This window comes from Lampetra planeri, chromosome 56 (genome assembly GCF_965212315.1).
Source record: "Lampetra planeri chromosome 56, kcLamPlan1.2.h2, whole genome shotgun sequence".
Taxonomy (NCBI): Eukaryota; Metazoa; Chordata; class Hyperoartia; order Petromyzontiformes; family Petromyzontidae; genus Lampetra; species Lampetra planeri.
The window spans coordinates 3,697,877-3,716,182 of record NC_136162.1 but is presented as its reverse complement, the minus strand read 5'-3'; the positions used below and the strand labels follow the sequence as shown (position 1 = coordinate 3,716,182).

Genomic DNA, 18,306 nt, shown 5'->3' with positions numbered 1-18,306 from the left:
GCTCACGGCGTGCTGTGCTCACTGTGTGCTGTGTTCACTGTGTGCTGTGCTCACTGTGTGCTCACCGTGTGATCACTGTGTGCTCACCATTGTGTTCACTGTGCATATTCACTCCATGCGTGTTCAACGTGTGTTCATCCAGTGCTGTGCTCACCGTGTGTTCACGCTGTATTGTGCTCACCGTGTGCTCACTGTGTGCTGTGCTCACTGTGTGTTCACCGAGTGTTCACCGAGTGTTCACCGTGTGCTCACTGTGTGCTCACCACTGTGTTCACCGTGTGCTCACCGTGTGCTCACTGTGTGCTGTGCTCACTGTGTGCTGTGTTCACCGAGTGTTCACCGTGTGCTCACCGTGTGCTCACCGTGTGCTCACTGTGTGCTCACTGTGTGCTGTGCTCACTGTGTGTTCACCGAGTGTTCACCGTGTGTTCACCGTGTGTTCACCACTGTGTTCACTGCTGTCGTTGCGCGCAGCTGGGGCAGCACTCCGCTGCACGAGGCCGTGCGCTACGCCCACGTGGCCGTGGTCGCCCTGCTGTCCGCGCACATGAACCAGGCGACGGTGCTCATGTAGACAGAGTCGTGAACAGCTGCACCGACACAGCCAGCCACAATCACCGTTCACACACTGATGCAAAGCCTGCCCCAGCCATCATCCAAATACACAGCCAACGTTCAGCATCACCACCAAACTTGCCTTATCCATCATCACCATCGTCAATATCACCATCATCATCATAGTAACATCATCTCAACAATGTTCACCATGATCATCATCATCATCTTCAACCAGATACTTTACTCAAATTGTAAATGTTGTGGATTTACTCTCCAACACACCGGTGGGCTAAAGTAGTAACTAATTGGCTTTTGTTTACGCAACAACTCCCTTACTAATTGGCTGTGTCGGGTGGTGGAGGATTACGACACGTTTTATTATGAAATAATATTGGCTGCGAAAGCCTACGTGTTAAACTTCAACCAGATAATTATAAATCTCATCATTACCATTGCTAATATGCATAATATTGTTTTTTTGGGTTCGATCGCGTATATATAAATTAAACCCGCCACCACCCGATGCAGCCAATTAGTAAGGGTTGTCAAGTAAACAGAACATGCTAATTCGTTACGAGTACAGCAACACACGTTTGTTGGAGAGCAAATCCACAACGATCTCACCCAAAAAAAAAACTTGGATGATATTGGTCGCGAAAGCCCACGTGATACACTGATTGCCAATATCATCAACACGATCTTCGCTTCTCTCTCCATCTCAAGCAAATCTCTTGGCTCCATCTCCACGGCGGGCATTGCTCTTCCCTCCTTTGGCTTGCCACTCCATCACCAGGCTTGGCCTTTGGCTGTCCTCCTTCCGAGCGATGTGCCTTGCCCACTTTAGTCCTCACGATTCCACGGGAGCAGAAAGAATTTCAAAATCTGTAGAGTTTTAAATCGGACGGGAGGAATGAAGCCGACCCGTGATTGGAGCGCTGGGTCAGTTTGTACGGAGCACAAGCAGACAGCACCGTGTCCACTCCTGTGTACAATGTATTTATTAATGCCACGTGATAATATATATGAAGACTGACTTCCTAGACAATATTTTCTATACGTTATACAGTAAATGTAAGTGGGGAGGGAATGGTATATTTTTTACCCGTTGTAATTGTTATGTAAACTTGTTTACATGTTTTAAATATTAAATATATAACAACATAAAATATGATAATTGTTTTTTTACCCTTCTACCTGGCAACAAAACTGACACCATTTTTACAAGGAGTCATGTTTGCATAGACCACAATACCTGCAGTCGTAAATGCAAACAAAAAACATAACTCTGATAATGTGCATTGTCCTTGAAGTTGATTGGTCCACACCCGAGACAGCTTTCCTTAGAGCCTAGTCTCACATGGGTTGGACCAGATGACGCCAAAAGGCGCACAACTCAAAGACAATGCACCATCAGAGTATGAGAGCTCGGGTAAGCATTTACACCATTGGAACCTCATTTGCCAGTAAAAAATATGATCATTTGTTTTTGTACCCTTCTACCTGGCGTGGCCGGGGTGGGGCCCGTGCCACGCCGAGCCCCATATAAGCAGCCGCCTAAGGAGGTTCGGGGCTGTTCCTGCGGAGAATGAAGATGCCTCGTGAAGATGCCAAGAAGAGAAGGCCTACAGTGAGCGGACCGCCAGCAGCCACCTGGCTGGGTCACGCTGGAGTAGCTAAGAGACAAGTGTGTGTGTTACCTAGGGTAGGTCGGTGGTCACCACCCTCTGGGTAGAGTAAGAGTAACTGTTGAGTGACCGTTGTGTTCATTAATAAAATGAGTGTTGCCTCCCAAGAAGTGTGCGCGCCTAAATTGAACCCATTACACAGGCACTAGGATCTGCCTGTGGAGCCCAAGCGGTCATCGCACAGTGCCCAATAAGCATGGAGCGCTGGCACAACGTGAATGCGATTTGTGGTCGGTGTGCGCGTTTCGCAGGGAGTGGTAGCGCAGTGGATAGCGCACTGCGCTATGAACCCGGCGACCCGAGTTCGATTCCCGCTCACGACCAATATCAGTGGCGATTATTTGATCCGGTCCTGGGCCTCCCCTAGGTCGACTCAGCCTGAAATGAGTACCTGGTGCGGGGTGTAAACATCGCCACTGGGGAGACAAAGGCGGTCGGGCGTGGTGCTGGCCACCCACCCCCTCGTGTACCGTTACGGCCTTCATAGGTGCTCGCTAACAGCACTTGCCCCTACAGTCTGTTAAGGCTATACGGGGGTCTTTGTACACATCAATCTAATGCAGTGGTTCTTAACTTTTCCTGCAGCCTTGCACCCCTTTGGTTCGCAATCATAAAAAAAAACTTTACCGAAAGAACCAAGAAGAAGAAAAATGTCTGTTAGTAAATACATAGGATTCGATTAAACAATGTAGTTGTTCTTACGTGCCCACGCTTAATTTGTTTTTTCGATGACTTACCTTCTAAAAAAATCTGCCCATGTCTTGCACTCCCAGAAAGGGGAATTTCGCACCCACAGGGGGTGCGTGCACCCCAGGTTAAGAACCACTGATCTAATCAATGTCCAAAGTATAAGAGGGAGACTTCCTCAATGGACTGGCCAGCTTGCCAGCTCTGGGGCTTGCCTGTGCACGCCCACGGTCAGTTCCAAGTAGTGACGCAAGGCACCGGAATTCCATCATTGCTGAGAAACGCATTCGCACCGCTCACATGAGCCGTGACAGCCACTGGGTGACGAAGAAGCCAGCGTGGGCTGGCTGCTTGCGTACGCCTGTTGCGTGTAGGGACCGTGTTTACCGGGACACTCCCGGTGGTTTTAAATGACCTTTGATACGTGGAAGATCTCGTAACGCGAACGCTCCGTGCGATTGGCGGTGTTATCCCCCCCGCTGGAAGGGTGACGACTGACAGCCCCTATGGATACAACACAGGCAGCTGAGAGTGCTGGAAAGGGGAATGTTTTTACGTATTCATCAAATATTCAGGCAATTGTGATGCGCTTTTACCTTCAAAAGCAATACGTTTGATTGGTTTTGGTAACTTACCGAGAAGAAAGGAGGAGGGGAAACAACAACTCGACAGACGTTTCGGCCGGCCGGCCTTCTTCAGGAAACATGTCGATCTTCCTTTACAAGAAGCTGCCCCTCAACACGTTTCTCTTCGAGTTCGACAACCTCGAGAAGGCGTACGGAAGGAACAGATGCTACATTTGCTTCAAGCTCAAACCCATCCACGCCGTCGGCGCCACCGGCACCACCGGCACCACAGGATCCGAGCTCTGGGGCTACGCCACCAACAAGTGGGAGGTCGCCGACGGCATCCCACGCGAGAGCCCGGAGAAGCGCGGCATGCACGCCGAGGAGCCGCTGCTGGATGAGATGACACGCCACGTCCGCGAGCACGGCGGCGCCAGCTTCTGCATCGAGTGGTTCACGTCGTGGAGCCCCTGCGACCGCTGCTCGGGGCTGCTGCTCCACTGGCTGCGCGACGTCGGCGGCGGCCGACACCGGCTGCGCGTCTGGTTCTCCCGAATCTACCGCGGAAACGTCGGGGCCGTGCGGGCCGGGCTGCGTCACCTACGCCGCGCGGGGGTGCAGCTAGGCGTGATGGACAGGAGGCGGCACGATAACTGCGCGCACGCCCTGGTGGACGCGGCGCGGGGCGATCCCACGCCGCCGTGGCACATAAACGTCCCCCGCATCCAACGGGCCTTCGACGAGATCATGGACGAGAAGGTGAGAGAGCCAGGATGGTGCTGGTGGTGCTGGCGGCCGTGGTGGTTGGCTGATGTGCCATCGAATGCTTCCCTCAATTACCCGTGAATGATGGGGCAATTGTGGACAGAGTGGAGAAGTTTCTGTACCTGGGCAGTTTGTTTATGACCAGCTCTGGTTTGGCAACGGAGGTCTCAATCTGAATCAGTTGAGCGGCATTATATTTTCATCAACTATGCTCCATACGAAGCTCCGGGTCTTCTCGGCCACAATTATTCCCTCTTTATGTTTGCGAAACATGGATCCCTTTAAAGGAACATCTGCACCAGTTTGAAACATGCAGGCTGGCCTGTCTATGGTCCATCCTGGGTTTAACCACACTGGTTTGTTTGAGGAGCTCACAGATCCTTGAAAGATCTGGAAACAGTCACATCAGTGAACTCCAGCAGGCGAGGCTATGTTGGCTGGGTCATGTAGCCTGCATGCCCAGCCACCGCATGCCCATGCAGCTTCTATTTGGCTGGATAAAGGAGGGCTAAACAGGCACGGCATGGGCTTCAGAAGAGAATGGGCTGATGTGGTATAGGAGAATTTGGGAGTGTGTGGACTTGCGAAGGATAAGGTAGTAGCGGTGTCAATATTGGACTCTGTGAAGGAGGCTCGTGAAAGACGCTACCAGGCAGTTGGAGGCAACCGCCCTCCATCACCAGCGGACCATCGCCGCTGCATGCGCAGTGTCTCCCCGTGTTTCACTGCAATGCCACTACTGCCCAAGTACATTGCTAACAAAATCACATCTCTTTTTGTCTTTGCAGGACGACAACGGGAGTGATAACTCAGGTAAATGGATGGCCAATGTATACTTTAAATATGCAGTATTTACATGAGAGGGATAATCCAGTCAATTGGAATGTGAACCCAGTAAACATGCATTGTCGGGCCAAATATTGGTCTGTTGTTGGAATGTTTGCACCAATGTTGGTTCAATATTGGTCCAACATTTCCTGTTGACTAGGGAGAGTCTTTAGTTTGCTTGGAGCAACATATTTCAAAAGGAAAAATTGTAATAGTAAAAATGCCCTTTATTTACCAAATAATTATCTCACTGATCTCAAGTACTCTTTTTCGGGAGGGCCGTGCATTGGGACGTTTGACCAGTCCCATGAATGAGTGTTAAGTATGCCCACTGTCGCCTAGCCAGTCCGCCATGAGGCGGAGAAGAAGTGCAGTACAGTAGTTGTATCGTTCCACTTTTGCAAGAACGAGTAGTGACATGTGGTTTCACATCAATCCCAACAGACGCGGCACTGTTATCATTGTGTAAAGGAAAGCCGACACAAGGTTGCAGGGGGTTCGTCTTTTAATCCTTTTCTCCCATCCACACCTGTCCCCAGCCGTCCCAATCTCGTTCCCGCCAAAGGCCCCTTCTTACCGCCCGTTCTCCCCTATATCTCTTCGATTACCCCTCCCACTAACCCTCCTATTGGTGGGAATCATTCCCCCGGACAACCATACAATTGTATTCACCATGATGCGATTAGCATTCAATGTGAGAGTATTACTTTTAACTTACATCGGTTTATACAGTTACGTTTGACTTTTCATTTGTAAACTTAAAACTGTGTTTGTCACCATCATTAAACACTGCCAGTTCATAGCACGTAAAATCGAAGGGTTATCACGTGACGATCTTGTTTGGTGGTGGAGGGTTAATGACAAGAATGTTGGCATGAAACTACTCACCACGTGGTTTAGCCCAAAAACAAGTAAGGCTTCATAGGAACTTGGGAAAATAGGCGATGGAGGAAGATCCAAAGGCAGTGTAGAATTCAAAAGTTGAGGCGTGCGAGGGGAAGGAGCTGAAACAGTTCCAATTTTTTTAGATCTCATTGGCAAATGTATTCGACACGAGCGTGAGAGAGGATGATGATCGAACACAATACAGGTTTTTGGGTTAGATCGCGTAAGTATAAATGTGCCGTAACCCCACACCACCCGACACAGCCAATGAGTAAGGGATTTGTCGTGTAAACAAAACGCCAATGAGTATTGTAAATTGTAAATGTTGTGGATTTACTCTCCAGCACACCGATGGGCTGAAATAGTAACTAATTAGCGTTTTGTTTACGTGACGAATCCCTTACTAATTGGCTGTGTCGGGTGGTGGAGGGTTACGACACAACATTTATACTTACGCGATCTAACCCAAAAAACTTTATTCTGAATAATATTTGTCGCTAAAGCCTATGCGTTAAACTGATGATCGAACGCGCGTTTCCGCTCCCCCCAGACCCCGGGAAGCTGTCGGAGTCCGCCAGCGGCGGGCACGAGAGTTGGCATGACGATGATTTGCACCTGCCGCTTGATGATCTGACGGTGGTCGTGGAGTGCACGCCCAGCAAGCAAGGACCTCCCGAAGCCACGGCCGCCCCCACGCTGCCCAGGAAACGACAACAAGAAGACCCCGTGGATGCCTTGACGGCCAAGAGGGCCCTCTTTTAAATTTTGTACCTCTTCATGCGTATACTTGATCAGGTGCGGCACCGCTACATTTGCTAAACGTATGTACGGCATCGTTTTTAATGTTGTGTATGTAAAAAGAAACCAAGTACAATTGTTCATAATCAAGGTTTTTGGATCAGATCGCGTTATTTATAAATGTGTCGTAACCCTCCACCACCCGACACGGCCAAACGGTAAAAAATGTGTCACGTTTTTCAAAGGACAAAATTATTCACTTGTTTAGCCCACCGGTGTGTTGAAGAGAGAATCAACAGCATTTTAAAATTTGAGTACGACGTTTCGCTGATAATTACAATCAGCTTCATCGGGCAAAAATGGTGAAGCTCTCCTATATTATGAATAATATTGGTCGCGAAAGCCTACGCGTTAAAAAGTCCAATTGTGTTATAAATGATGCTGTCGAAGTTCGTGTCGGGCGATGAAGAATTTACGTTGAGAGATACGCCGCTCGCGGTGTATCGTATTCACCGAATGGCCCCTGAAAGATGCCGTCACAGGACTACTTCTGAGGTCGCTGCAATAGACAGTTTTTTTTGTAATAGTAGGTTTTTACCCTTTTAACTGGTACAAAACTGACACCTTTATTCAAGGCATCATGTTTGCAATGACCACAACACAAGTAGTCAAAAAAGCAAACAAAAAGAAGCAACTCTGATAAGGATGATAATATGCACTGTCCTTGAAGTTGATTGGCCCACACCCGAGACGGCTTTCTTTAGAGCCTAGTCCCCATTGGTGTAGGGCCAGATGACACCAGAAGGCGTACAACTCAAACACAGTGCAATATCAGAGTATTGAGAGCTCGGGGTAAGCATTTACACTATGAGATCTCTTTTACCAGTGGCAAAATATAATAGTAGGTTTTTACCCTTTTAACTGGTACAAAACTGACACCTTTATTCGAGGCATCATGTTTGCAATGACCACAACACAAGTAGTCAAAAAAGCAAACAAAAAGAAGCAACTCTGATAAGGATGTGTTATTCACCCTTTTAATATACACGGGAAAGATTGCTGGTCGCGTGTCTATCGAATCAACATTTTAAAATCTAGAAATAATCTAGGCCATTTTAAGAGATTGGGCTGATGTGGTTTTTTTTGGGAAGTCATTAGTTACTGGGATAAGACCATCAACTTTCCATGCTTGAGAACCTGGTTTCATCACAGATAGCTTGCCCGGTTTCTCATCCGGGAGATGCAATCGAACCGGCAACCTTTGGATTGCACATCCAGCCTGCTAACCATGGCACCACGACAGAGGCTGCTGTGATACGCGTTTCATGTGTCCTTGTTCACCAGTTGCCAATGCAATTTTTGGTAAATTTTCTAAAAACACAGCAGCAATGAATGCATTTCATGCATCGGATGTTAATGTGTTCACAGAATTAAACTGACGAGTGACTGGGCCATGCTTTTTTCCTCAAAAAGTAGAGCTGGCGATATGAGAACTAAGCACAGAGGAGCCAGTTTCGGTGTGGGATGATGTCAATGGCTATTATTGCTCAGGTTGTTTGATTGACCTCCGCAGTATTTTCGATGGAGCTGAATATGACGCGTAACCTGCATATTTTATTTACATTCCTCTCCAGAAATTATGTTTAATTTTATTCGTTAGTCTTTCACGACCAATGTGCTTTAAGCGAGAGCTGAGCTTGCTTAACACCTGGTGATAATGGATGTAGTCTCCAGGCGAAATGTAAACATTTTGCTCGTCACATCAAAATGCGCAACTTTAAATAAATGTAGAATTTTTATAACAACACAAATTTTGATTATTTTTGATTATTAACTACTTGATTATTTAAATTTACTAAGGTCACCTTTTATTTATTCCATGAAGGAGCATTTTGCTTCTCCATGGGAGAATGGAGAAGCATACATTTAGAATTTTTTTTTATGATTGTTATTAAACATTTTTATTCTAATGATTCTACCAGGGATTTTCATTCTGTGGAACTAATACTGTATATGATTGCTATAATTGTACTCTCCATTTTGCTTCGTTCTGCTACAAAGTTTCAAGTATTTTTTAAATAGTTATAATTACTTTCAATATTTTATAATCACAATATAGGATAATTTCAATATAATATTCTGAACATCTGCAGTTTTAGTTAGACGTTGAATATTTTCAAGTTAATTTTATGCTAAATTTAAGCTTTCCAACGCCTCCTTTTTAATAAATGTTTTCTCCTACAACATCAGAGTGCAGCGCCACATTAAATACGCACTACAATGACAATAGTTTAAAGCGATTTGAAGCATGTTTTTGGGGTGGAGGGGACAGAGCGTTGTGACGTCATATTTTAGGGGGGGTCTAACTTTTGTGACGTCATATTTTAGGGGGGGTCTAACTTTTGTGACGCCATGTGACGATGGAAGGGGGGTCAAAAATCGTCCAAAATCGCATGACGTCATTTATGGACGGCTCCTTATCGTAAAAAACAAATGATTGTACCTGCACTATCATCTAACACATTTTTTGCTATTACGAATTATATTCCGTATGTTTAAGACTTCTAAGTGCAATTTCACCTTCTTGCCATAGCATTATTCATAGTGTTAAATTGCTACGTTTAGTCTAAATGTCTCGATGTAATTCGGGTCGCCTTTTGCAAAAGCCACGTTGTCTCGTGCGTTTCAAAATATGTTGAACCTATCTACGTGATTTTACCGAAAGACCCAAAAAATATTTCAAAATATGTTGAACTTGTTTGGCAACGTACGTAGCCACCCGTGCGAATCGACGGCACGGATGGGCTGATCTCGTGTCCGACCCGACTGAATGGACACGTCAAAGGTCACAACTAAAACACGTGTGGGATATTGCAAACGAGCCATGGGATTTCGATTTAAAGCTTTCGTGACTGCAGGGATACATCTTCTTGGTTCTTTCGGTAAAGTCACGTAGAAGGGAAGTAATAAAATAATAAAAATAAAACATAATAAAATACAATTCTCACGACGTTTCGGCCACAACGCAAGCAGCCGTCCTCAGGTGAAAACCAGGTCTGTCGAGGCGACAGCGTCTAAATGAAACAGCACACGTGCTTGGAGCATATATATAAGCTGGGTTGGAAGGGGGGAAAAGGGCGCCTTGCGTTGTGGCCGAAACGTCGTGAGAATTGTTTTATTGTTTTATTTTTATTATTTTATTACTTCCCTTCTACGTGACTTTACCGAAAGAACCAAGAAGAAGAGCCATGGGATGGTGAGCAGATTTTCTCATGAGTGTCGGCCCTCTCGTCCCAACAGAGACCCCATGTAACTCCACCTGGGTTCAAATCCCTGTACACGTGCAATGTTATTTTCAATGAACGTCTATTATGCTGCCTACAGCCCATTGGACGTCATGATTTTATGCGGATTTTAAAGACTAGATGCTTCTTTTTGCACAAATATATTTCCCGGTACGAAAATAATACATTGCAAATGAAAACTGTATGTATATACAGATACCTAATGTATTGATTGCAGTATTGCACTGATTGCACTCTGAATTGTATTGCTGTTTTATAATCCAAATATATATTTAATAAATTTAACAATATGTGTCTCACTGCGTTGCACTCAACCGAATGCTGTAGCTTATATATTCATAATCACCGTCAGCCATGGCCAATCCACTGCTGGATGAATGGCTCCCACTAACTATTGTGGTTGCCACTTTCTATTAAATAAACGGACTCCTCTGCTTACGAACGAGTTAGGTTCCAGAGGTCTGTTCGTAAGTCTATTTGTTTCGTAAGTACAACTCTATTTCCGTCGATTTCAAACACGTTGTACGGCGTTTACACTAAACCCGGCGGAATGGCTTTAAAAGTTGTATAATCTCCTGTAGATGCCACTGGTTCTTCACGTTCTGCAGATGTAGATGCCACCACCGCCATCTATTGTGCGGTGGTTGAACTTATGACTCTCGGTCCGAACAGGCAACTCGACATACGGACACGTTTGTTCGTATCTCTGAAAATTCGTAAGTTGAAAGTTTGTAAGTAAAGGAGTCCTGGGTAAGCTGGACCCTGCAACCTACAGCTGACTTGATTTCATCCCTCCATCTCCTCTGTGTACGTCTTTTATAGATCTTATTAAAGCTTATATTTATATTCTTGGTTCTTTCGATAAAGTCACGTAGAAGGTAAATAATAAAATAATAAAAATATTAAACAATACATTTTATTATTATTTTTATTATTTCCCTTCTACGTGACTTTACTGAAAGAACCAGAGTAAAGCAATTTTTATTTTTGTATTATTCTTTTATCTACGTGACTTTACCGAAATACCCAAAGAGTACTTTATAGATGTCCACGCGAGAGAAAAACTAATTTTGCATTGTTATTGGGTTCTGGGTGGTCCTAGATTTAAAAAGAAATGAATTAAATATTTCAATGGGGATAATATTACCTATAACGGATAGGCACCGCTCGCCCCTTGGAGCCACACGATTGGTTGAACGGCAGCAGGCGACGTGTTTCTATTGGCTGGCACGTCAGCATCGCCTATCCGTGGTGGGAAATATAATAAAGGGGCGGCTCTACAGCTGACCGGCGTCCCGATTCAATTACGCACGACTGCGCATGCGCAAGAGTTAACATAATTTATTCAAAAGCGAGAGCGTGCGATAACTGTATTTAAATCGTTCTAAAAACGAAGCCTTTAACTTGATATAAAATATGTAAATTAACGTAGATATATGTGTTTGTTTAATGAATGTAAAAATGTATTCCCTTTTCTTATATTTAACGCGCGGTGAAAGTGTCCCCATAGCGTATAGGTACCACCGAGCTCGTTACTATATAAACGTGGGGGGGGTGGTGTGCTCACGATACAGTGAGTACGGGGGGACTTCAAGGTTGCCAGGTTGGGAAGCCCCTTGTGACTGACAGTGACCTCGGTTGCAACTCCCCTCAAGATGCCTGTTTTGTTTTATATCAACTCTGTTGTTATACAATGGTAATTGCATAAGTCCGATAAAAAAAATTGCGTAATTAATTTACATGCAGTGGCGCGCTTACCGTTCTCTTAAATTTGCACACTTATCCTGTGTGTTGTTTTATTGTTGCTGTTGTAACTTGCTGAGCCGCACACTACTGGACGTCTGTGCAAAAGAGCTTTGCAGCTCATCGGATTCCTGCCCACCGCCCCCCCGGTATGAGAAGTGTAACTTTTCAAACGATGTAATGAAGGCGTTTATGCGTACGTTTCTATATTTTTGGCTTTAAATAAGTTATCGGTCCACGTGGGGGGTGGGGGGGGGGGGTTGGTGGGGGGTTGGTGGTGGGTTGGTGGTGGGTGGGGGGTTGGTGGTGGGTGGGGGGGTGGGGGGTTGGTGGTGGGTGGTGGTGGGGGGGTTGGTGGTGGGTGGGGGGGGTTGGTGGGGGGTTGGTGGGGGGTTGGTGGTGGGCGGGGTGGGGTGGGGGGTTGGTGGTGGGCGGGGTGGGGGGTTGGTGGTGGGCGGGGCGGGGTGGGGGGTTGGTGGGGGGCGGGGTGGGTGGGGGGCGGGGCGGGGTGGGGGGCGGGGCGGGGCGGGGTGGGGGGCGGGGCGGGGTTGGTGGGGGGCGGGGCGGGGTGGGGTAGGGGGTTGGTGGTGGGCGGGGCGGGGTGGGGTGGGGGGTTGGTGGGGGGCGGGGGGTTGGTGGGGGGCGGGGCGGGTGGGGGCCGGGGCGGGGTGGGGTGGGGGGTTGGTGGGGGGCGGGGGGTTGGTGGGGGGCGGGGCGGGGTGGGGTAGGGGGTTGGTGGTGGGCGGGGCGGGGTGGGGTGGGGGGTTGGTGGGGGCGGGGCGGGGTGGGGTGGGTGGGGTGGGTGGGGGGCGGGGTGGGGTAGAGGGTTGGTGGTGTGCGGGGAGGGAACCTCCCGCGCTCGATTTCCTGTCCATGTTTCACCGCGGACGCGTTGTGCCGTGACCCTCTCACCCCCCGTGTGCTGCGGCGTTTTCGAGCGATCCACGACTGGGACGTCCGCCCAACAGGGAGGGGGGGGGCAAGAGGAGGAGGAAGAGGAAGAAGAATCGGACAAGTGGGAGCCGCATGCCAGGGCGGCGGTCTCTTTGTGTGCCAGTGTCGTCTTCGTAGTGGTTCGGGCAGGGAGGGAGGGAGGCAGGGAGTCAAGTCTCGTGTCCCGCCCTGCGTGGTCCTCATTCATCGGCGGCAATTGGCTCCCAAGGCGAAGCGAGAGAGAGTAGCGAGTTCCGAAACAACCACCCCCCCACTTCCATTCCTGTCTCGAGGTGAGTGTCTGACTAGCGGTGAGGAGGAGTGCCTTGACAATGAGACGTGTTTGACAAGAAGAAGAAGAAGTTGATTCTAGTACGCGAGTGTTTTACAAGAGGGAGTGATTGACAACATGAGCAGAGTGACAAGAGAGGGAGTGTTTTGACAGCTGAAGAGTGTTTGACAGGTGAGTGAGACGAAGGGAAAGTGACACGAGTGTTTGACAGGACACGAGTGTTTGACACGAGTGTTTGACAGGACACGAGTGTTTGACAGGACACGAGTGTTTTGCAGGAGCGTGTTACCGAATCGGCGTGGCCGTCAGGAGAGTGTTTCAGAGGAGGATATGCAGTGTTTGACAGCACATGAGTGTTTGACGGTGCAGTACTCTTTGGCAGGCGGAGAGTGTTTCAGAGGGGGTGAGTGTTTTACAGCATAAGAGTGTATGGCAGGACCAATACACCCCCCGTATAGCCCATTAAGGTTATACGGGGGCTGTATTAGTATGGCAAGAGATGGGTTTTTGAGAGGAGGGAGAGTGTTTTATGGAAGTGTCTGGAGTGTTTGACAGGAGAGTTCCGTTTGACAGGACCGAGGATTTGACAAAGAGGATCGTGTTACAGAAGAAGCGACAGTCTTGACAGAAGAGAAGAAAATTACCAAAGAAGAGCCTTTGGAGGTGAGTATGACAGAACAGTCACACACTGAGAATGTTTAATTCAATATAGCAGCGAGTGCCATTGTAAGCCTTGTTATAAATAGCATTTCAAAATTCTACTGTGATGAATAATGTTGTTTTGGATCGCCTACAAGATTTCCATTGCACACAGCATTGGTTGTTTATACAATGTCCCCGCTTTTTGCTCTGTGCAAATCCCTTGAAACCCTCCCCTTCCCATGTTAAAAGTGCCTGCCGCTTTGGCCGGGTTCCCATTTGAAGGAGAGCTCTCTGCAGCTCACAGCGGTCCTTGCACCGCCACCGACTGAACCGACCGTCGTGCAGGAGACCTGGACGGGAGGAGATGGCGCTGAACGTGGCTGGCGTGGTGGCCGTCCTCGTCTTCTACATCATCATCCTGGTCACGGGCGTCTGGGCCGCTCGCCGGTCCAGAGCCACCGAGAGGGGCTGCCAGGCCGGGCAGAGCGAGATGGCCATGGTGGGAGACCGCAAGATGAGCGTCGTCGTCGGTGTCTTCACCGCCACCGGTACGGTACCTCAAGACGGACCCACCGGGAGGGCGGGGGCCATCTGGGTAGGGTTGCCACCTTGTACTGGTTTTCTCAGGATTCGCCTCCGATTTCGTGTTGCTCTTCTGGGAAACCTGTAAACCTTCCCTGGACATCATGGGACCTCCTTTGCCAGTACCAAAATATACTAATAGGGGTTTTCCCCTTTTTTTCCTGGCAACAAAACTGATACCTTTTGCAAGGAATCATGCTTACATTAACCACAATACTTGCAGTCAAATGCAAACAAAAAACAATACTCTGATCATTTATGCATTGTCCTTGAAACTGATTGGTCCACACCAGAGACAGCTTTCTTTAGAGCCTAGTCTCATATGGTGTTCGACCAGATGACGCCAAAAGGCGCACAGTTCAAAGACAACGCTCTATCAGAGTAATGAGAGCTTGGGGTGAGCAGCTACATCATGGGACCGCCTTTGCCAGTACCAAAATATACTAATAGTAAGCATGATTCCTTGCAAAAGGTATCAGTTTTGTTGCCAGGAAAAAAAGTGGAAAAACCCTATTAGTATACTTCCCTGGACAGTGAACGTCTCGGGTCTTGTCAGTTGCGTAATAATCCACCACTCAAAGAACAGGGTTTCTGTATGGGATAGAGTGTTGCTAGATCGCACCCATGGGATTTCTGGTTCCCTCCCAAAATTAAAATGCCACGGTGGTAAGATGTTAACGACCTCGCCTGGTATGCAGGAGGTCGTGGGTTGGATCTCAACCCTGATGCCGGTATATTTGGAGTTTGCGTGTTCTCCCCGTGGTCGCATGGATTTCTCTCCGACTCCTCCAGTTTCTCCCTCCACATTTAGAATTAAAATGCATTTGGAGTATTTGGCTGCTATTCATTTCCACATTATAAGCTTACTTCGTCGAACAATAATTTGTGGCCAGGTCGCTTCTGAAACAGATTTATATAGCTCAGTCGGCCTTACCTGGTAAAATTAAAAGTTTAGTTTAGAAAACATCTTCATATAAAGAGGACCACAGAACTTGAGCAATTGTTTGTAGCGCCGACTCACTGCCTGGTTCCTCAGTGATTGTGAGAGATGCAATTTGAATGAAGGACAGCTATAGATAGCTGTTCCCAAATATGAACTAGCCTCAATCCTGGCATTGTATAGTGAAATCTGTTATCTGGGGGAATAAATGTATAGCCCCCCCCCCACCCCTTCAGATGGGGGAAATTCCCTCCATCAAATTGAACCCTGCTTATGACAACGCACTGACTCGTTGTTCCTCTATTGTGGGATATTCTTCCCACGATGTGTCCGGGTTCTTTTGTACATCAGACGTGACAACTCTAGATCAGGGCGGCAGGCCAGGGTACACAGCTGTGTGTGGGGGAGAGATGTTAACTACCTCGCCTGGTATACAGGGGATCGTGGGTTCGATCCCAACCCTGACGATGCCTGCTGTATATTTGGAGTTTGTATGTTCTCCCCGTGGTCATGTGGATTTTTTTCCGGGTCCTCCGGTTTTCCCCTCCACGTTTAGAATCGACGTGCGTTTTAGAGTATTTGGCTGCTATAATTTTCTACATGATAAGCCACTTCAGTGGGCTATCATTTGTGATTGCCAGGTTGCTTCTGAAAAAATAGCTACAAAGCTCAGTTTTAGTTTATAAACACAGAACACCGTTGGAGGTTCTGCAGTTCCGATTAGCGCGGTTGGCTACGTACGGTGCGAAAGAAGTTCTACGTACATGGAGCAGTTAAGGACACGAGTTTTGTAAAGCAGTGCCTTCTTTCCTGTTCGTAAATGATTTGCATTGTTAAACGATTACACAATATTTCATGTTAAATAATGCAGTTGCATAAACGCAGCCCTTGGGTTTACAATTAATTAACTGCAGGAGCTTACTTGGAAACCTTGCACTTTTACCGCATACCGGTTTTTAAAAGATAATTATACAGCTTTCCAAAAATGCTGGAAATTTTTTTTTTTGCTGTAAACAGTAATAGGGTTTATACATTGGAAAACCTCAAGATTTTAATCGGTAGGCTTGGCGCACGTGAGGAGAGCAGTGGTTACATAATGGGACCTTTTTGCCAGTATCAAAGTGTCGTGACATCGCGGGATGTCACTGGGTAATGCCGGCCCTAGAGGGGCTCGGTGAGCGCTGAGTGATAGCGCTGGATGGCATCACGCTTGGCGTGCAGTGCCAGCCCTACAGAATAGGGTGTGGAAGTGCCGGCCTTAGGAACGCGGTTACAATAGGCCGTGGCACTCCGGTTGACCCTAGAGCACACGTGACCGGTTAAGTCTACAAAGGGCCCCACGTGGGGGCTAGGGGTGGTCACGTGGTCCAGGTCGCGATCCTGCTCGAGGGTTCTGGGAGGTGGTCGTGGCCAGCGGCGGAGCCGGCCACGCCGCAGAGGATATAAGCCGGGTCCCCCAGAGGGAGTGGGGCTGTTGTTCATCCTGAAGAAGCCTTCGTCTACGTTCTACGTCCTACAGAGTCTCCCAACACGTGGCCCGGGACCCAAGCTGGGGTCCGGTCCATTGTCGCTAGTTACAGTGTGATTAGCGTAGTTAGCCTGGTGGTCACCACCACAGGTTGTTATTCTGTTAAGGAGCAGTTACCCCGTGTGTTGGTGTTAATAAATGTGTTGCCTCCAAAAAGTACATTCTGCGACTCAGTTGAACTCACTGCAAAAGTATGAAAAGTGAGAATAGGTTTTACCTTTTCTGGCAATAAAATAGGTGTTAAGGGTATCACCTATTCTTATTTTTTAGAGCAGTAGTTCTCAACCTCTGTTGTATGGCAGCCCCCTCCCACCAAATCAAGACCCCCCCCCACCAACCCCACTAATGGCACTCCGCTCATCTCATGTATCAATGTATCGATCAAATTGCGGTGAATATTCTCTCGGGGTGCGTTCCCTCCTTTGGCTTCCATTCCATCATTAGTCTCGACCACTGACCATCATCCCTGACTATAACGTGTCCTGCCCTAGCGCAATAAATGAAACGTCCCTTAAAGTACAGCAGCCTAGCTTAAAAGAAAACCTAATGCGGCCTTCCCTGTGTGTGTGCGTGCGTGCAGCGACGTGGGTGGGAGGCTCGTACATTAACGGCACGGCGGAGGTGGTGTACACGCCTGGACTTGGACTGGCCTGGAGCCAGTTCCCCCTGGGCTGTTCCCTCAGCCTCTTCTTCGGTAAGGGGTGGAGTGGCGGGGGGGGGCAGCGGTGTTGCGCAACAGCGAGCTCCGCATTGAGGCACTCATTGCGTGGCGAACGGGGCCTATCGGACAAAGACGGCGGTCACCGCATCGCGTGGCGCCTTCAGATGCGCTCCTGTGGCCGTCTGGAATGCTCTTCCTTCCGATATTAGGAAGCCGCTGGAGCTATGCACTTTTAAATCATCATCTAGATTGAAAACTCGTTTCTTTAGAACTGCTTTTTGTGTTTTGTTGTCCTTCCCCCGTACCTCCGATTAGCACGGTTGGCTATGTATGGTGCGAAAGAAGTTCTACATACATACAGAGCAACTTGTGACAATGTAGCAGTGTCGTAGGTTTTATACAGGCATCAGTGTCGGCCTCTTGTCAAAATCCGAAGAATATTCTCTTTATTTAATGTGTTCTCCCTTGCATCTGAATGTCCTTATTAAGTTCAGTTTGTACACATTACAAAATGAATAATGAATGAACGCGATCGGCTGGTGCAGTGGGATCACCGACACAATCCGTAGCAGCAGCTCTTATGAGAGACTGAGAGTTGCGATCCCACTCCCGACAGACATAGGATCCGTTTTTTTTCTTTTAACATGCAGGATCGTACTGCAATTGTAGCCTGCCGGACTTGCCACAATTCTTAACAGAACTTTCTGTGTCCTCTCCCCCGGGTAACTGATATGTATCCCTGGCTATCGTAGCACGTGGATTGGTGGCGAGCGATGGCTTTTTTTGCTTTGGGCAGTCATTGGTCGATTCAATGCGCTTGACCTGGTTTAACCACGGGCGGCTGAAACGTGGATTCAAAGCCAGATTCTCCGCGGCGGTGCTCATTGGTCATTTGAGAAGGGTGACGCTTGCTATGTGTTAATGGTTCTCCCTTATCCAGTGTGTCATTGAAAGCCAGTGGCTAGGTG

General features: G+C 47.9%; 3 protein-coding genes and 1 long non-coding RNA gene across 8 annotated transcripts in view; 3 read left to right on the top strand and 1 right to left on the bottom strand.

Annotated features, from left to right (window-relative positions):
• Nucleotides 1–2,350, top strand: part of LOC144735680 (glutaminase liver isoform, mitochondrial-like) — a 30,078-nt gene extending 27,728 nt beyond the window's left edge. Inside the window, exon 19 of the mRNA XM_078618154.1 lies at nucleotides 475–2,350. Coding sequence (XP_078474280.1) covers nucleotides 475–574 — 100 coding nt within the window. The 3' untranslated portion in view covers nucleotides 575–2,350. The remainder of the gene's footprint in view (nucleotides 1–474) is intronic.
• LOC144735682 (uncharacterized) lies at nucleotides 1,278–4,073 on the bottom strand. Its single transcript, XR_013588673.1, has 3 exons — nucleotides 3,566–4,073; nucleotides 3,346–3,434; nucleotides 1,278–1,440 (listed from the first exon to the last, which is right to left on the bottom strand). It is a non-coding gene; the product is annotated as an uncharacterized LOC144735682 (long non-coding RNA).
• Nucleotides 3,167–10,316, top strand: LOC144735681 (single-stranded DNA cytosine deaminase-like). The gene is made up of 3 exons (XM_078618156.1): nucleotides 3,167–4,255; nucleotides 5,050–5,074; nucleotides 6,525–10,316. Exons 1-3 carry the CDS (start codon nucleotides 3,635–3,637, stop codon nucleotides 6,734–6,736), a joined length of 858 nt encoding a protein of 285 aa, XP_078474282.1. The 5' UTR covers nucleotides 3,167–3,634; the 3' UTR covers nucleotides 6,737–10,316.
• A 2,266-nt stretch (nucleotides 10,317–12,582) lies between these two features.
• LOC144735706 (high affinity choline transporter 1-like) overlaps nucleotides 12,583–18,306 on the top strand; it is a 29,638-nt gene continuing 23,914 nt past the window's right edge. For 2 of the 5 annotated variants that reach the window (XM_078618198.1, XM_078618194.1), the window contains exons 1-4: nucleotides 12,583–12,986; nucleotides 13,559–13,648; nucleotides 13,877–14,175; nucleotides 17,258–17,371. In XM_078618198.1, coding sequence (XP_078474324.1) covers nucleotides 13,992–14,175; nucleotides 17,258–17,371 — 298 coding nt within the window. In that variant the 5' untranslated portion in view covers nucleotides 12,583–12,986; nucleotides 13,559–13,648; nucleotides 13,877–13,991. Of the gene's footprint in view, nucleotides 13,157–13,558; nucleotides 13,649–13,876; nucleotides 14,176–17,257; nucleotides 17,372–18,306 lie in introns of all 5 variants that reach the window. The other 3 variants (XM_078618197.1, XM_078618196.1, XM_078618195.1) reach the window with 3 other exon arrangements.